Genomic DNA, 18,577 nt, shown 5'->3' with positions numbered 1-18,577 from the left:
ATAGGCTGGTTTCTTGTGTCCGTGATATATCCCAGCCGCAAAAGGTTTTTTAATATTTTTATCAACCAGATTTAGATCTATGGAGATAAGAATAGGCCAGAGTTGACTTTTTGAAGAATTAGATATCGGTAAACCATCAATGTTTATGTTAAGAGGTAATACTATTTCTACATTTTGCATCAAATGTTTTTGCATATTTAAACTATTATTAATTATCCTACGTAGTCCATTCTCTATGCCAATGTGACAATAGAAACCTGGAGGAACACTTTTAAGTTCATATGGACATGAACTTGGTGTTTTTAAAAGAGTTCGCGAGTCTTTTGCTAATTGTGGAAATATCACTCGTAGAATACCCAACAATTCATTCATGGCAGATTGACTAAGCAAATGTCTGTATTTTAAAAACCATTGTTTCACAGCGTTAACTATGAAATCATTTACAATAGGGAGATTATTACATAAATTTTCAAATGATAAAGAAGTATCTGAACAGTTAATTTCTTCAATCACATCAATATATTCCAATGGTTCAATCTCAATTTTTTCTGGAATCTCGGGAATCACATTATCATGGTTTTCACATTGTTCTTGTTTTTCATTATGTTTCTTTGCAGTATCTACATTTATATTTGTAGTATTTACATTTATGACAGTATCTACATTTATAATTGTTTTTATGTTATTAGGCAAATTATTCGTCTGAATTAATTGTCGATTCAACTGCAAGATGTGTATTAATTCTTTTTTTACCATCCGTCTCATATGACGTTTTGTAACAAAACATTTTTTTATTTTAGCCATTATTGTTTTAATTTTTATGTCAGTATTGCTATTATTGACTTGATAAAAAAATCACTGAAAAAATTAAAATCATTCACATGAGATGCTCATATAGTTAATACGTAGTTTTTAAGATTTTATGGTATTTAACGTTATTAAAATAATATATATATACACAATATATACTTACATGGCAGGAATCTCGAACGTCACCAACAGGCAGATCCATTGCTTCCAGTTATAAATAAAGATGAATTTAAAATTTAATTATAAAACGACTTATAAAACCTCCAATAAAGCCCAACAAACACAATTGTCTTATTATTATATTTGGGTATTCTTATTCACATACGAAAGCTCCTGAGACGAAACGCCGCGCTCCCTAGTTACGCGTATCAACTCGTTGCTAACGAACGAGCGGTGATTATTATAGATTCCTAAAACATTCTTGGAACATGTATGAGATATTTGTGGTATAGTAAATATGTTACAATAGATTTTTTTTAAGTCACCACGAGTGAAATATTTTTTTCGACTGTCGCAAAGATAAATTGAGTACATATATGTATAAAACACGATTATTTATAAATATTTCAATTAAATATTTGTACATTTTTTAAATAAAAATATGAAACTATACTTTTGTTTACTTAACTATGTTTTGCATGAAACGTTAAACAAAAACTATTTTCAAAATATTATAAATTTATAAAATATTAAAAATTCAGTGATTTATTAATGTATACGTACTTTATTTATTAATGTATATATACGTACCTTATTTATATTAATGTATATATATACGTACCTGATATTTACTAAAAAGCTTTTGTGTTATTATTTCAAAAACGTTGATGTAACACAATTGTACAAAAACAATTGTACAAACACAAATATATAAAATCTGCAATGCAGTGTAATATTTTTGAATATGTTACAAAGTAAATGTTTCATATAAAACGTTCATAGAATATTATGAAATTAAATGTTTCAGGAATGTCACAAATGTAACATTGCTGTAATGTCTCTGAACGTTACAAACTAAACATCCCAAATGAAACGTTTATGGAATGTTTTAAAATATATGTTTTATGAACGTAGCAAATGTAACATTGCTGTCATGTCTCTAAGGTTACAAACTAAACATCCCAAATGAAACGTTTATGGAATGTTTTAAAATACATGTTTTATGAACGTCGCAAATGTAACAATGCTGTAATGTCTCTGAACGTTACAAACTGAACATCCCAAATGAAATGTTTCTAGGATGTTGCCAAACATTTCTTTCCTAACATTTCAAATTATCGATATAACAGCCAAAATGTTACATTTCTGGAACAGTGCATGAATGTTGCAATTGAAATGTTATTTTGAAACGTTTACGAAACATTTCATAAACATATTTATGTAACGTTTCAAATTTGCAATATTATTGCCGAAATGTAACATCCCCTGTATGTTTCATGTTTAGCGGGTATATATATATATAATTTTTCTTTATAAAATCAATAAAATCAATGTTTACAAGCAACTATTATAATAAATATATATATTTAAAATACATCTAATATATATAATTTTGATTTAAACACCCTTTATACTGCGCATGATGCAACACGCCTTAACCGAACAAATATTTTGGAAAATCGTTCGTTTATATACAAACAGCAAGTGAGTAATACAATATAGAATATAATATAAAAAAAATAAAATTACATAACTTAAATAATGTATAATAATAGAAGTTTTATAAAATGTCCCTTAATTTTCTTGCTTCTTCTGACATTATTTCATAATGGTGTTTTTTAGTTTTACAATTCCGCTATTTTTCTCGTTTTTCTACTATATTTATTTTTAATTTCATTATTTTTACTATGAAAACCGCTTTTGTAGAAAGAAGTTGTTGATTTATCGTTGTCTCTCTTTCATATGCAGATTCATTGTTGTTTTGTTTATTTTTGTTTCATAATTTGTTATTTTTTGAAAATAATTTTTAAAATTATTTTTATTCTTTTTATTATTTCCCTTATTTATATATATGTATATTGTCCATAATTCTTATAATTTCTTTTCTTTTAATTGCATCTTTTGCTATTTTTTATTTGTTTTCTAATCTTTTTTAACAGGTTATTAAATATCTAACATCTCTTTTCCATTACCTTCTCCATTTTTCATTATTCTTCTCTCGTAGATCTACCTACTTATTTTTCTAATTTTTTGTTTTGTCTTTATTTTCTTTTAATTTGTTTTGTTATTGTTCAAAATCATTTTATAACTCTCTCAATACTTTGTTCAAATATAATCTGTTTTAGTGCTTTAATGAAAAATTAAATAATATATTATTTAATTGCATTTAAAATTATGTTATATTCTTTATTATCATAATATAAATATAAGATATATAAATTTGTTGTGTGCCTCGGGAGAGACACTTAAGGGTCGCGCCAAATTGGGATGGGAATCCGGGGCGTCAGGACTTGTCGGGTGTTTGTAGAAAATGCACTACACTTTTTGTATTAAAATTCTTTATTCAACTTCAACCACTTGGTCTTTATTTTATTCCACTATTAATACACTGAAGCTTTATCGTGTGTGCGGCACTGACTTTCTATTACTCCGCGTATCGCGCACAACTGCGAGTCGATGCTAGGTGCGCGCGCGGTTTAGCGAGATCGTGGTTAGAGCGATTATTTGTGTCTGCGACTGAGCGAGCTGTCGCGTCTCTACTCTCTTTTTATATCGTTGTTTTTTGGAGTTTTCCCGATCGGAAGGGGTGCCTGGCAACAGGTTTCCCCGGTCGAGAATCTAGGTGCAAGCGAAGCAGATTCAAAGTCCTTCTGCTTTGCTTGCACGTTGATCAATTTCTGTTCCGCGTATATCTCGCATTGTATGCGTTTTTAACGCGGTCATTATCTGTCGTAATTCTGATTTCGCGTATACCTCGCATCGTATGCGTTTTTTAACGCGGTCATTATCTGTCGTAATTCTGATTCCGCGTATACCTCGCATCGTATGCGTTTTTTAACGCGGTCAGTGTCTGTCGTAATTGCGGATGCAATACGAGTACCCATTTCTTAATATTAGTTAACTTTTAATAGTTATATCTATTGTATATCTTTGGGGGATATAACAAATTTATAAAGAAAAATGCAATTTTATATTTTGTTTCTTAGTATTTATTAAAATGTTTTATAACATAAATATTACACAAACAATTTTCACGTATTTGTAATGTTTTTCTACATATTTTAAATTTTTTGTGAATTTAGCCAATTACATCGCCCAAGTTTTATTAATTTTATGAGGGAAATTGCAGAATCACAAACAGATGATGATCTACGTTACTTGCATAATTGGGATTTGGAAAAGCATTGTCCTCTCATAAAAATAATACGAGATTATAGTCATCCGGTGTACGAAACATTTTTCCGATGGTCTATAGAAAATATTAATGAATTAGAGATTGATTGCTTACCTATTACTTATATTACAGAAACATATCCCGATTTTTACGATTTTTTTATATTCCATGGTATGCGCAAATTCAAGCAGAAAATCAAAACTATTATTTTTTCAAGAGGATAGTTGGATGATATTCAATATGCAACAAATTGATAAATATCGATCATTGACTCATTATGACTTATTACTCGTCTTCATTTTACACACACATACACACAATTGATATTATTTTATATTTTTGTATATTTTATTCATTATCGTATAAAAATCTGAAATATTCATTATATATAATTATAATAGTTTTAAAATGTTTTGTGTAATGTTCTGCATTATTTAATATATAATTAAGGTATACATCAGTGTTTTTTATATTATATCAATCAATATTAAAATTATATATTTATAAATATGTATTTTATGCTAATAATAATAAAAATTATAAAAAAGTTAATTATATTTATAAAATTAATATAATAATAAGTGCAAAGTAACATACAATTTTCGTAACATTACATGTTACAGAAATTACACTGATTAATAAAAATAATTGTGAAGAAGTTAATCGGAATACAATTAGAAAATATGGTTGCAAAGTCAATGTAATAGCTATCAGATGTTTTAGTGTAATCAGCAGTGCGCTGTCGAAGGAGATCATAAAATAAATAAGATTATTTTTGCCAAGTTATAGATTTTCTGCCTTAATACTAAATATCATATTTTAAATTATTACTGTGATGAAACCTAGACTAGTGATACCAAAAATTATTGTTACAATTAATTATGTTTAAAAATATTGGAAATTATGTATGAAAAATGTGTCATATTTCATGGTTTTTGAGAGAATGTGGATCATGTGCTGATTTTTTATTCTGAGCATTATAAAGAAGAATGTATACGTGCGTGCGTGCGTGCGTGCGTGCGTGCGTGCGCGTGCGCGCGTGTGTGTGTGTGTGTGTGTGGTAATACACTTTCTTTTGGATAGCTAGATAGCGTTTATGTGTTCAAACATGTAACTATTTCACAATCTTTTTATACATTACATTCAAATAACGTTTATTTATTATAAATAAATCACATCCGTGTCTCACCTCATGTAATATATGTATATATATGTATGTTATATAATATATGTATGTTAAGTTTTTAAATTAATTTTTTTTGTCGCAAGTCTTTAATGTTTATATTTTTGTTATTGCAAGTTTTTAATGTCATTATATATTTTAAATACATTATTTTTCAGATATGTTTTAAGATTCTGTAAGATTTTGGAGATATAGTTTTTGACGCGGACTTAACAACTTTTTTTACCTTTTTTAAAATGAAATTTTTTATACATATACAAAACATTTATGAGTTCATTATAAAAAATTCCGAAGAAAACCAAAAAAAGCTTGTTACATAAGATTCACTCTAAAACGATTTTTAATAATTATAAAGTGATAAAGTCAAATTGTATTTGCATTATGATAAGTAATGAACAAACTATCAATACGTTACCTTAAAGAATTGATAATCCTAACTCTTTGATTACTGTGGAATGTGAATGTCCAAAGCTCTTAGGTTATATTTCAGTCAATTAACAATCAAAGAGCTTTATCACAATAAGCGTAGACCTATAATATTTAATTACACGCTATGGTTAATAAGTCCAATATCAGAACACGATAAAATGTTTTATTTCCTTTATTAAATTTAATTAATTTATTATTAAGAAATAGAATTGTAATATTTTCAAGTATTCTACAAAGTCAATGATATTTTACAAAAATAATAAAATTTTAATAACTTAAATTGTATATATTTGTTGCACGTAACGTTTTCACCAACAGATTTAGAATATAATCATGTTAAATCATTATATTCCTTATTAATTTGATTGCATAGAAAATATTTAATTATCACGCACATGATTTTATATAATAAACAATTATCTCATCAATATGAATATGTGCAGATATAATATAATAAATATAAATATGTGAATATATTATTCTGTTTGCAATTTTTAATTATTAAATTATATTATTTCCAAATTATATGCATAATAGATATGCAACAAAACTATTATTATTAACAATATATATTTGCAATCCAGATATTATATGAAACTATTCACACACAAGAAAAATAATATTTTGAAAAGTAATTGCTGGTGTACGATTACATTTTTGTTTAATTGGCAAACAAATATTTAATAAAATTTATTAATTTAAAAAAAGGAAAAAGAAAAATGAATCTTTTCAATATAAAAAAAATATAAATATATAAATAAATATATAATAACAAAATATATACATTCTAAGCATTTAAATAATAATACAATTTTAAAACAAGACCATTTATATAAATATTTATATACAACGTATTCTAATTATGTTATTCAATATTTTTCAATATTTCTCTCTAATAATTTATTTATAATAAATAAACACAATTTGAATGTAATACGTGATTGCCATTTTCCAAATTATGTAAGCGATTATCTAATCGTGTACATAAATATTTATTTTACTATTATTTTGTAAATATACCTAAAACGATAACTTTGGAATGTTTTAAATATATATCAATTGAGATATTTCATTTGAAATATTTTTAATATATACTATGATGAAATATTTCAATTGTAACATTTATGAATTATATCAAAAACAAATACGTAAAATGTATCATTTGAAATCTAAATGAAACAATTTGAAACATTGCATGTATATTTCATGTTTAGTGGGTTAACGTTAACAGGAATTTTCAAGATCTCTGCAAGGTCAAATGAATATCAGCATCATCTGTCTTTCTTCAAATCCTATGGTGTTTGTTTGAAACATTTTTTCGTCTTGCATATTTAACAAGTTTATTTAAATGTCGTAGGAAGTTTTATTATCAATAAATCATCAATGCCTCTTAAAAATTCTTGTTTAATCTGTAAGTAAATCCTGTATTTATAAATCTTGTTTGTACAGAAATACCTATTTCATAAGTAAATTTTGTACTTATTAAATATCTCGAAAGTATATAGGAAAATTTCAGACAAAAGTTGTTTAGTTTAAAGGGAAAACAAAGATAGGCATTTAACTTCGATTGGTATTCATCATTTTGTGCATAAAAATCTTGAGGTAAGATTATTGAATCAAATATATAGTGAAGAATCGATAAATTAAAAAAAAATAGAATATTTCTATTTATAAAAAAAATTAGATTTACTTCAAATTTTCGATTATGATTTTTAATTTTAAGAAATTTTAGGTCTACTGCAATGATGATTTATTTACAATAATAATAAATAAATACTATTTTGACGTGTCAATGTGATTACGTGAATTACAAGTACTATACAAAAGAAAAATGAACAGATGTAATTTCATTTCTTTTTAACTGCAGTTTCTGAAGTATTGTTTAATTAGTGTAATAATTTTGAATCTTTGCATATGTTTATTAAAATAATTTATAATGTATTTATATAACTTTTTTATTTTACAGATCCGGAAAAATAAAAAAAAATTAATCGGCTGCTCAGGCGCTGTATAAAAGCTGCCATAAGCGCTGAATTAGAACATCGGCTGCTAATAGCGCTGAATTTTGGCTTGCCCTAGACGCCTGCATCCAATTACAAAAATTAATTTTGTTCGGCCTATTACGTATCCAAACTAAAATTATTCGCTATTATAGCGTTTTCGTCTGTAATAGCGCAGATTTTTGGCTTGCCCGTGGCGCCTATACAATTAGAAAAAGTATTTTTGTTTTGGGTCTATTACACATCCAAATTAACAGTATTCGCTTTTGTAGCATTTTAGTCTGCAATATCTCAGACCTTTCGCCTGCTCTAGGCGTCTAATTAGAAAAATCTTATTTGATACTTGCATCACTAGAAGGCTGCCCCAAACGCCGTATATCTATAACTAAAACTGTCCCAAACAACTGAAAATGGATCATCAGTGTCACAAGTTCCATTATGGCAATAAGGAAAAGAATATTTTGGCTTTCAAAGAATGGTTGACGGAAACGATGATAGACAGTTTCCATGCGCTACTCGAGAGCAATTCTGATTATGCACCTCGACCTGTATGGTTGACAATATTTCCCGATCAGATTGTTCCACTGAATAATTCAAAGAAGAAACATTTGCAAATACTGCACAGTGATTTTGGTGGTGGACATTGGGTTGCTTGCCATTACGATGCAAAATCTATTATTATATATGATTCTCATGAAGGTAGTCGTAATGCAAATATACATAATTTGAATGGAGAAATTCGAATTTTTGTGGACAGATTATTTCCCTTTCATGATTGTCAAAACAATCTAATAGTTTTTCCTAAAGTTCAGTCGCAAGGTGACGGTTATAATTGTGGTCCTATGGCAATTGCGATTGTTACATCTATTCTGTTTGGCGTAAATCCTTGCATCGTGACGTATAATCAATCGTTGCTAAGACCTCATTTGTCCGCAATGTTTGAAAAACAAACAATAACTCATTTTCCGTACCTCTATGATTCAATTGCTCCATTAACGCTACTGCCGTTGGAGACATTGAAAAGACGAGAGAGGGATGCACTGAGAAAAAGACTTGCACGTAGTAAGGAAACTGAGGAACAGCGTTCGAAACAAATCGAAAAAGATGCTTTTTCTCACAAAGAAAAATATTTTATGAATCCTGCAACAAAACGTCAGATAATGCGTGATCAGTACCATAAGGATCCTGAAACAAAACGTCAGATGGTGCGTGATCAGTACCATAAGGATCCTGAAACAAAACGTCAGATGGTGCGTGATCAGTACCATAAGGATCCTGAAACAAAACGTCAGATGATGCGTGATCAGTACCATAAGGATTCTGAAACAAAACGTCAGATGGTGCGTGATCAGTATCATAAGGATCCTGAAACAAAACTTCAGATGGTGCGTGATCAGTACCAAAAGGATCCTGAAACAAAGCGTCAAAAAATGCGTGATATAACGTTCGCAACGCTCGTACCCAGACGAAAACACAATGCGATGCCTCTCACTCGCACCCGCATGCTCTCCGGTCCGATGAGCTGGTCGCCGCTCATAATTTTTGGATTCGACGGATTCAACTCAATCTATTTGCTGACGACATAGCTCGCCTAAAACAACTACGTTGCGTCTCAAAAACTAGTCCATTAGCTTCGCTTTCTCCTTACATAGACAGAGACAGCTTGTTACGCGTTCGAGGCCGATTAAAGCACGCAAGCCTGTCAGATGACGCTAAACATCCGCTAATTTTAAAATCACATCCATTGGTCCACCTCCTTATCAAACAGATTCATGTTGCGGCCCTACACGCCGGTCCGCAACTCACACTCACGCTCCTGCGACAACAGTATTGGCTAATTCGCGCTCGCGCCACTGTGCGTACCGTCCTCTACCAATGTATTGTGTGCACACGGGAGAATGCACGCGTGCCCGAACAGCTTATGGGCGACCTGCCGGATTTCCGCGTGAACCCGACTTCACGCGCCTTTAATCATACCGGCGTCGATTACGCGGGTCCGTTACTAGTGCGTACGACTAAAGGTCGTGGTCATAAAGCCCAGAAGATTTGCCAATATTTTGTGGAAGTATGAACTTATTACATTCATAATTAATTACTGTATTTTAATCAAATATTTTTATATTTCTTATTCAATTCGGTTAAAATCGTAGATATTTTGTAGATATGAACTGGTAATTATCTATAGTTTCTGTTGTCGATATCAGTAGGCGCGACGGCGTCGCTCTAATTCAAATTATTGTTGATCGACTGGTGGCTTGTACAGCCTCGTGAAGGCTCGCTCCGAGAGGAAAGTGATTACAGCAACGAACATATGTTTACTTGTATTTGCAGCTGATCGATAGCACGGTTCGCAGAGATCTGATTCTCGGTTTTCGGGAGCGTTCCGAGTTTTCGTCACGGAATCCTCTCTTTCTCGGGATCGGATGTTTGTTTCGGCGAATCGGAGCGACGAAAGAATAGGAGTAAATAAAATGTACACGTGACAGCGTGACTCTTATCACATGGGATGGTGAACAAGGTCGATAATGTTGTCGTGTGTCGGTTCGAACGATCGAACCTTTCCGTTGATATACGAGCGATTAATATAAGAGTCTATTGATTATACAAATTTATGACATGCGTCAACAGTTTCTGTATTCGAAAGTCCGGAGGAGATTAAAAAAAGAAACATTTTTCAATATTTCTGTGTATGTAGATGTGGTTGACTATGCATTGCCATATCTGTAAGATTTATGATTAAAATATATACTTCACTGTAAATGTTTTCATAGGCTACGTTTTGATATTTACTGCCAGTATTATAAATCTGTAGTACATAATATAAAATATAGATTTTCAACTAGCAGAATGAATATCAAAAAGCAGCCTTAGCCTTAGCTGTTAATTTTAAATATACATGCTTTTATTTTAGATGGAAGCATACTTCTTGGAGATGCTGCATATCCATGCCTTCTCCAATTAATTACTCCATATCGGGATAATGGACATTTGACACAGGCCCAAAGAAATTTTAATCGTATACACAGTCAATGCAGAATTTCAGTTGAGCATGGATTTGGAATACTGAAACAACGTTTCAGACAGTTATATTTCCTCAAGTTGAGGAATATGCAATTTATCGTCAAATTCATCTTCGCTTGCTGCGTTCTTCACAATTTGGCTGACTTGGATGATTTGCAACACATGGAAGAACCTGAAGTCGACAACCATGCTGATATAAATGCGCAGGTATTGTTACATAATGTCCCAGCAGCAGATAGAAATGAAGATCCGGATGATAATCGACATGGTCGCGATCTCAGAGACGAATTATGTAGACAACTGTTTCAACGATGATTTGAATAAGAGTGTCCAAATAAATTTGTTTAAATATTATGTTCTAATATTAATATTTAAATATTATGTTTATTATTTTTTTAAATATCGATATCGTGTCGTTGTCAACGTCGACATATCACATACTGCATTGTATCAATCTGTGTCGTTCAATTAAAAATATGTATGATATGTATTTAATGTACAAAACTATCAAAGTGCTTTCAAATATTTATGTTTTTTTAGTTATAAAAATTAGGAAACAATCTACAATTATAGTTTCAAGATTATAACGATTATAACCATAACGATTACACAAATATATTTCATTTATTAATAATTATGAATATTACGATTATATATCTTCTATTCAGCTCATTTTAATTAAAAATTATTAAAGTTTGATATTAAATTTTATAAAATAAATTCTTATGTAATATGTAAGACAACAAATAAAACAATTTTGTTAAAAATTTATCCATACATCAGTCTTTTATTGTCATATACGCCTATTTTTCATACAAATAGAGAAATATAACTGCATAATGCAAATATATATTTTATTATGATTTTTTATCGATAATTAACAAAAAAATGTAAATTGAACAAGAAATGACAGTTTTGATTTTCAATCACGTTTTGTACGCTTGACTGCAAGTAAATAATGCTGCTTTATTATGTAAAAAAAAACTCGATAAGTAAATGCAGCTTTTCCCAATTAAAAAAACTCAATAAATAAATGCAGCTTTTTTCAACTAAAAGAACTCAATAAGTAAATGTAGCTTTCCTCTCTTGCAGAGCTTGATACAGCTTTGTCACGCTGTTTATCAAAATAACAGAAAATAAATAAATAAAAAACTAAAATAAACTTTAATAAAATAAAAGTTATTTCAACTTGAAATAAAAATTTTAAATAAAATTAACAAAATTATATAAATTTTAAATACATATAACTTCATTTACGTGAAATGTTCATAAAGTTTGTAACTTTGGTTATAAAGTAAAAAATGAAGTGATTGAAAATGTGTACATTTATTAGCTTTTTTTTACCTTTGAATCCTGTAGAGTTACACATTTTTCCCAATGATGAAAGATCTAATTATTAGATCTAATTAAGATATAATTATTGTAAAAACCAACACACTTGTCTTTTAACAAAATTAAAATTAAACTTAATAAACTGTTCATAAATTTTATAAATTTGTAATAATATCTTATTAACATTTTTTAAAAGACAATGTGTCTATTTTTATAATTACTATATCTGACAGATCTTGTCAGGAAAAATGTGTAACTTCGCAGAATTTATATGTAGAAAAGATTAATAAATGTGTTTTACTACATTTTCTCCTTTAAGTAGGCAAAGGAACAAACTTTATGAATGTCTTATGTATACATATAATTTAGTAAACCTTCAGTCTTATTATATCTTATTAATCTTCTTCGTCTGATAATTCTTGTGTTGAGTATTTTTTACTTTCTATTCTCTCTAGTATCTTAAGTTGCCTTTGTAAGATACTATTTCGTTCTTTTTGCAATTGTAATTGTTCTATTTGTAATTCATTACATTTTTTAAGCTCCGTCAGATATTTTGTACGTGTTTCTTGTTTGGCATCACTTTCTCTTTGTAGCACAGCACAGATGGATTCCTTAAGTGATTGTAGAGTATGCGCCAATTTGCCATCTCGTACTTTTGCTTTTGTATTTATTAAAGATGAGCTACTGCTATCCGTCATGGACGATTTGCTGCTACCTATTACTGATTGAGATTGACTGTTAACTGCAGATGGTGTCGAAGGTGGCGAGTCTAGTGCAATAGAAGATTGTTCTTCATTTACATTCCTATAATAGAAAACATTTTAAATTATATCTAAAAATATATCTAGAAATGAATTAAAAAACATTTTAAGGAGATGATTACTCACTGAGACAAATGTTGACTGACCACTTTTTGCAAAATGTTTTCTTGAGAAACCATTCCATTGCGGCCAGCTACAAAAGATGGCACTCCACTGTGACTTTTTCCAAATAAGTTTATCATTTCACTGTAAAGATACATATGTATTCTATTACTTACTTGTTAAATACTAAATATAATACTAACTACTTAATAAAAACAGAATATTGTAAGAATGACAAAATAAAAATATGAAACAAATCGACTGAACTATTAATTATAATGTTTAATTCAAAAATATCATATATATAATTATATACAGAAAACACAAGATAGAACTTACTCTTTAAATGGAAGAGGTTTAGTGCCTTTTCCAGAACTATTTTTTCCCATGGTCTGTTTGATATGTTTATCCCATTTCTTCTTCAACAATTTAAATTTATTTTTCATGTGATTTTTAGTAGCATTCACATAACCTCTTTCTTGGAAGGATTCTGCTATCGCTTGAAACATAGCCTCTTTACTTTGATATTTTCTTTTCTGGAATTTTTTTTCATGCTGTTCATACTCTGTGAAAAACAACATTATGGTTTTATAGTCCCAAATAAAATAGCCATCATTATTGACACCAGAAGTATTCTCTTTTTCATTATCTGAGTCTATAATTGAAGAGTCCAATGAAGACACAATTGTAGGCGTGTGCTGCATAAAGCTTGTTACAGGAATCGTAACAGAAGAACTCTCATGGATTTTAATCTGAGGCTGAATTTCAGAAGGACCTGCTTTATTTAGTAAAGCATTCACAATTGAAGAGTCTAGTGAAGACAAAGTTGTAGGTGTGTACTGCATAGAGCTTGTTACAGGAACTGTAACAGAAGGACTCTCGTGGATTATAGTCTGAGGTTGAATTGTAGAAAAACTTATTTTATTCAGTACAGAATCCAAAGGCGCAGTTGTGGTTAGGAACTGTGTCGAGTTTGTTGTAGCAGTTACAACAGAAGTACACGCAAAAGTCTGGGGAGGCTTAATTAATTTTAATGATACCAGTTTAGGTTTCACAGCTGAAAAATAAAACTATTAATATAGTACAATATTTATGCAATTTAAATTATCTTAGAATAAAATCATTTAATCTATCTCTTAGAATTTATTTTATTAGTTAATTAAGTAAAAATATAAAAAGTATTATGAGTATTTAAGTAATCAGCATCATATATAAAATTCTTACCTGAATACTTAAAAGAAGTTTCCATTGTGAAATATCAAGACAGTGACGGCGTAGCAGAATAATAAAAGCGAGATTATTGGACTACCCGACTCTTGAGCAGTGGATACTGTTTACAGTACAAGCTTCACACGCATGCGCGATAAAATAGTCCCAAATGCACCACCTTCGAAGGTGAGGCAAATAGAGCGTGCTCCTAATTGCTCCTTAGAGTATGCTCTAACGTGACGCGAACATCTAGTCGCCATCTTGTTTCCGGTGACACGAACGTATTGGAGCGCATTGGAGTGAGAAGGAGCATGTTAGGGCATGCGACGCGAACAAACCTTCGAAGTCATGCCGGCGGGGGCTATGCCCCTGGTAGGTTCAACCTTGCCGGATGAGTTTGGAAGGAGAGGACAGACTAAGAATGCACCAAACGTCTTAAGCCAAGGTGTAAGGCAACGTGCCGATGGCTGCTTGGCCACGAAGACGTGAAACAGCGCGGTCGCAAACGTTCCCTCTGGGGTACCTGCCGACCCCCCAGAGTAGCTAGGCTTGGTGATATCATGGAGGCTCTGAATCACTTGATACTTGTTCCTACCATACTCGTGGGATGAAAAATGGAGAAAAATGAAAAAACTAAAAATACATTCAAACCAAAGTTGACGATGAAACACAAACCCGGAGATAAAGAACAGGACCCGTTCAAGAGAAGGGAGTCTATTCCCAGATCACCACCACCATCGGCGAAAATAATAACTGGAGGAATAAATAGGCCTTGCTTTAGCGCTTTGCTTGAACAAGGTGAGGAGGCATACGACTCTCCGGCTGAAAAAAAAAACGACAAAACGCCCCAGTTCAAAAAATACCAGAGAAACTGATGATAATGATGTATTTATTTTTCCTGAACCTGTTCAAAAAAGCAGTGCGAATAGTGTGGAAAGAGAGAAACTGGAACAAAAAGGCTCACCGAAAGTTGAAAAGGACGACAAGGAAGTTACGCTAGAAGAAGTGAGATCTGAAAGAGTAGCTCTAGAAGAGTTTCTCTTTAATGAAAACAATAAAATCAATAAGAATACAATTAAGTTCATATTGTCTAAGTGGGTGCTACTAGAAGGGAAATTACAAGAGAGTATCGTTGAGAGAGAAAAATTAAAGTGTACTTACCTGGCATCGAAAAATTCTATCAGTTCGATGTCCTATGTTCAAGTGGCGTTCACTCCATGGTCCGGAACAGCAGCATCTGAAACAGAAAAAAAAGAAATTATCCAACGTACTACACTAAAAAGCGGATTCAAGACTAATTCTTCGGTAATGATTGTTAAGCCTTTAAATGAAAAGGACAATTTAACGTGTGAGGATGTCAAAGAAAAACTTACAAAGAAAATGAATCCGTTAATTAAAGAAATAAGGATTAAAAGAATGAGAAAGGTGGGAGACAGAGGCATTCTAGTGGAAACGGAAGGTGGAAACGAATTAAAAAAGATCCAGCAGATAATAGAAGACAATGAATGCGGGCTGAAAACAGAGCTGCCTAAGAAAACTGGACCCAGTATGATAGTATATGACGTAGAAAAGTCGGTCACAAAGGAGCAGTTTATGGAACAATTTTGGTCTAAGAATGTTGAAAAACTTGGAATCGCCAAGCAGGAAAATAAAAGCAGGGTTAAATACAGATACAACACATTTGTTAAAACCAGAAATACTAATAACTGGGTAATAGAGGTGACAGGAGAGATAAGAAGAAAACTCTTGGTGCAAGAACGACTATATATTGACTGGAGATCATACAAGGTTAATGATTACTTAGCCTTGACTAGGTGCTTCCGTTGTCTAGGCTTAGGCCACAGTGTTAAACACTGCAAGGAAAAGACCCCCACTTGTGGACACTCCGGGGGCGGGCCATATAAGCACCAATTGCTCAGAGAGAGAGAGAAATCTGCAGTCTGCGCTAATTGTACAAGAGCTAAAAGGAAAGACACACATCATACTGTAAGTGACAAGAGATGCCCGGAGTATCTAAGAGTAACTAAAATCGTAAAGAATAAAATAGATTATACATAATGATAAAATTCTTTCAAATAAATGTTGGCCGTTCGCAGACGGCATCATACGAATTAAGATTAAAAGTAGAGGAACAAGGCATTGATGTGTGTCTGATACAAGAACCATACGTATTCCAAGGACAAGTCAAAGGCTGCGCTTCACTTGGTGCAAGAGTTGTTCAAAGTAATAAGGTGACAGATACAAAAGCTGCTATAGTTGTATATAATCAGGAAATAACTGTCACAAAAATCGAACAGTTTACGGACGAACATATAGCTTGCGCACATATAGTACATAATGAAGTAAACTTATATTTGGTATCAGTTTATTGTCAATTTTCCATGGAGCTAAACTATTTTATTAATAAGTTGGAGACTATAATAGAAACGTTCAAAAGCCACGACATGATCATATCAATGGACTCCAATGCTCACTCCAAAACTTGGTACTGCAAAGAGAACGACGCGAAAGGCGAATTACTCGAGGATTTCCTAATAAATAAAAATGTATACATTTTGAATCAGCCTGGAAACGAACCAACGTTCTCTACTATAATAGGAGAGGCCAATATAGACTTGACTGTGGTGAATAGTGGAGTCCTGAAGGATATTAATGATTGGAAGGTCTTCCCGAAAATGACTTCCTCAGACCATAATTGTATATACTTTGAACATAACAACAATAAAAATTCAGAAACAAATCAGGTAATCACAGGACAACTCTATAACTTAAAGAAGGTCAATTGGGATCAGTTTGGCGATGTTATTAAATCAGAACTCAATGGGACCTTTTGTAAAGAAATCACAAATACAAGTCCGGAGAACGCCGTTAATCTATTTAATAGAAAGATTGATCTTATATGCAGTAGCAATATAAGTAGGAGAAGACCTCTGTCTAGGAAAACAGTACCGTGGTAGAGCGAACAACTGACCAACTTAAAGAAAAGATTGGCGGCATCTCGTAGAAGCTGTAAACGGTACAGGAAACTTAAATATGAAAAGGCGTATGAATACAGTTTTGATATATACTGCAGACTAAGAAGGGACTACAAGAGAGAGATTGGAAAGGCAAAAAAGGACTCGTGGAATGATTTCGTGAACCGGAACACTACGAAAAACCCTTGGGGACTGGCATACAAGCTAATGATGGGAAAGATTAAAAATAGTAATATCCTAAGTACGATTAAATTAGGTAGCGATTTTACAACTGATTGGACTTCATCGGCGAAGAGACTTTTGGAAACATTAATGCCGGATGGAGAGGAAAGTACAGAAGCAGAGGATTCACAAAACATAAAGAACAGATATAGCGAATACTTAAACTACAATATGGAACAGGAAATAAGAATGGACGAAATAGATGAAGCAATTAAAAGAACAAAGAAGAAAAAAGTTCCTGGTCCGGATAAAATAACAGCGGAAATATTAAAAATAGTTTGGAAGGCAGCACCAAACGCACTTTACTCACTCTTCAACACATGCTTTGATAAAAACAGCTTTCCAAAGCAATGGAAACAGGCGGATTTAAAACTGCTGCTCAAAAGCCCTGAAAAGGATCCGAGCGATCCTAAATCGTACAGGCCAATCTCACTGTTGTCAGTTGTTGGGAAAGTGTACGAAAGAATCATGGTACAACGTTTCAAGGTAATTTACGAAAGTCTAGAAATGTGCTCCGACAATCAATATGGCTTCATAAAGGGACGATCAACGGAGGACGCAATATGCAGAGCGGTCAGCAGCGTGAAATCGGCCGAATCAAAGTACGTAATGGGCATATTTGTCGATATAAGTAGAGCATTCGACAATCTTTCTTGGATTGGGATTTTGGACAGGATTAGGAGTGTGCATTGCACAAGGAAGTTGTTTGAGGTGTTCATGGATTACTTCTCGAATCGAGAGGTACAATTGGCAAGCCGGAAGAGTGAATTGGGGGTATCCAAGCTCCTGAGTAAGGGGTGTCCTCAGGGTTCCATTTTTGGGCCCACAGCATGGAACATAGTTATGGACCAATTATTAGTGGAACAAAAAACTGAAGCTGAAACGAGATCTGAATACATAGCATATGCGGATGATATTCTAATCCTAGTGCCAGGAAAATCCAGGAAACAATTAGAGGAAGAGGCGCAGAAGGAAATAAACAGGATAATGAAATGGAGTACGGATAGCGGTTTACAAATATAGGAAAATAAAACAAGGGCTGTGTTATTAAAAGGGAATCTGGATGCTGAAAGGAAGCCCAGAGTCTTCTTAGGGCAAAAAAAGATAAAATTTTGTACAGAAATAAAGTATCTCGGAGTATACATGGATGAAAAGCAATCGTTTTTGCCGCATATAAGATATACTAAGGAGAAAGTCAG

The 18,577-nt window shown here is 31.8% G+C and overlaps 1 protein-coding gene across 1 annotated transcript; it reads right to left on the bottom strand.

Annotated features, from left to right (window-relative positions):
* Nucleotides 1-11,654: 11,654 nt before the first annotated feature.
* On the bottom strand, nt 11,655-14,225 carry LOC146722028 (uncharacterized). The gene is made up of 3 exons (XM_085485658.1): nt 13,312-14,225; nt 12,997-13,116; nt 11,655-12,913 (listed from the first exon to the last, which is right to left on the bottom strand). The coding sequence occupies exons 1-3, from the start codon at nt 13,815-13,817 to the stop codon at nt 12,505-12,507; spliced, it is 1,035 nt and encodes a 344-aa protein (XP_085341784.1). The 5' UTR covers nt 13,818-14,225; the 3' UTR covers nt 11,655-12,504.
* Between the last annotated feature and the right edge of the window lie 4,352 nt (nt 14,226-18,577).

This window comes from Nylanderia fulva, unplaced genomic scaffold, assembly GCF_048542155.1.
Source record: "Nylanderia fulva isolate GAGA-0341 unplaced genomic scaffold, ASM4854215v1 Scaffold381, whole genome shotgun sequence".
In the NCBI taxonomy this organism is placed as follows: domain Eukaryota; kingdom Metazoa; phylum Arthropoda; class Insecta; order Hymenoptera; family Formicidae; genus Nylanderia; species Nylanderia fulva.
Note: the sequence above shows the minus strand (reverse complement) of the source record. Positions and strands in the feature narration are given on the sequence as shown.

What these genes read in the sequence shown, in the direction of transcription:
- LOC146722028 (XM_085485658.1), bottom strand. Translation starts at nt 13,817, where the DNA reads ATGCAGTACACACCTACAACTTTGTCTTCACTAGACTCTTCAATTGTG. An exon ending in AAACCTCTTCCATTTAAAGA is followed by an intron (nt 13,117 to 13,311) that starts GTAAGTTCTATC and finishes GTATCTTTACAG; the next exon opens with TGAAATGATAAACTTATTTG. An exon ending in GTCAGTCAACATTTGTCTCA is followed by an intron (nt 12,914 to 12,996) that starts GTGAGTAATCAT and finishes TTTCTATTATAG; the next exon opens with GAATGTAAATGAAGAACAAT.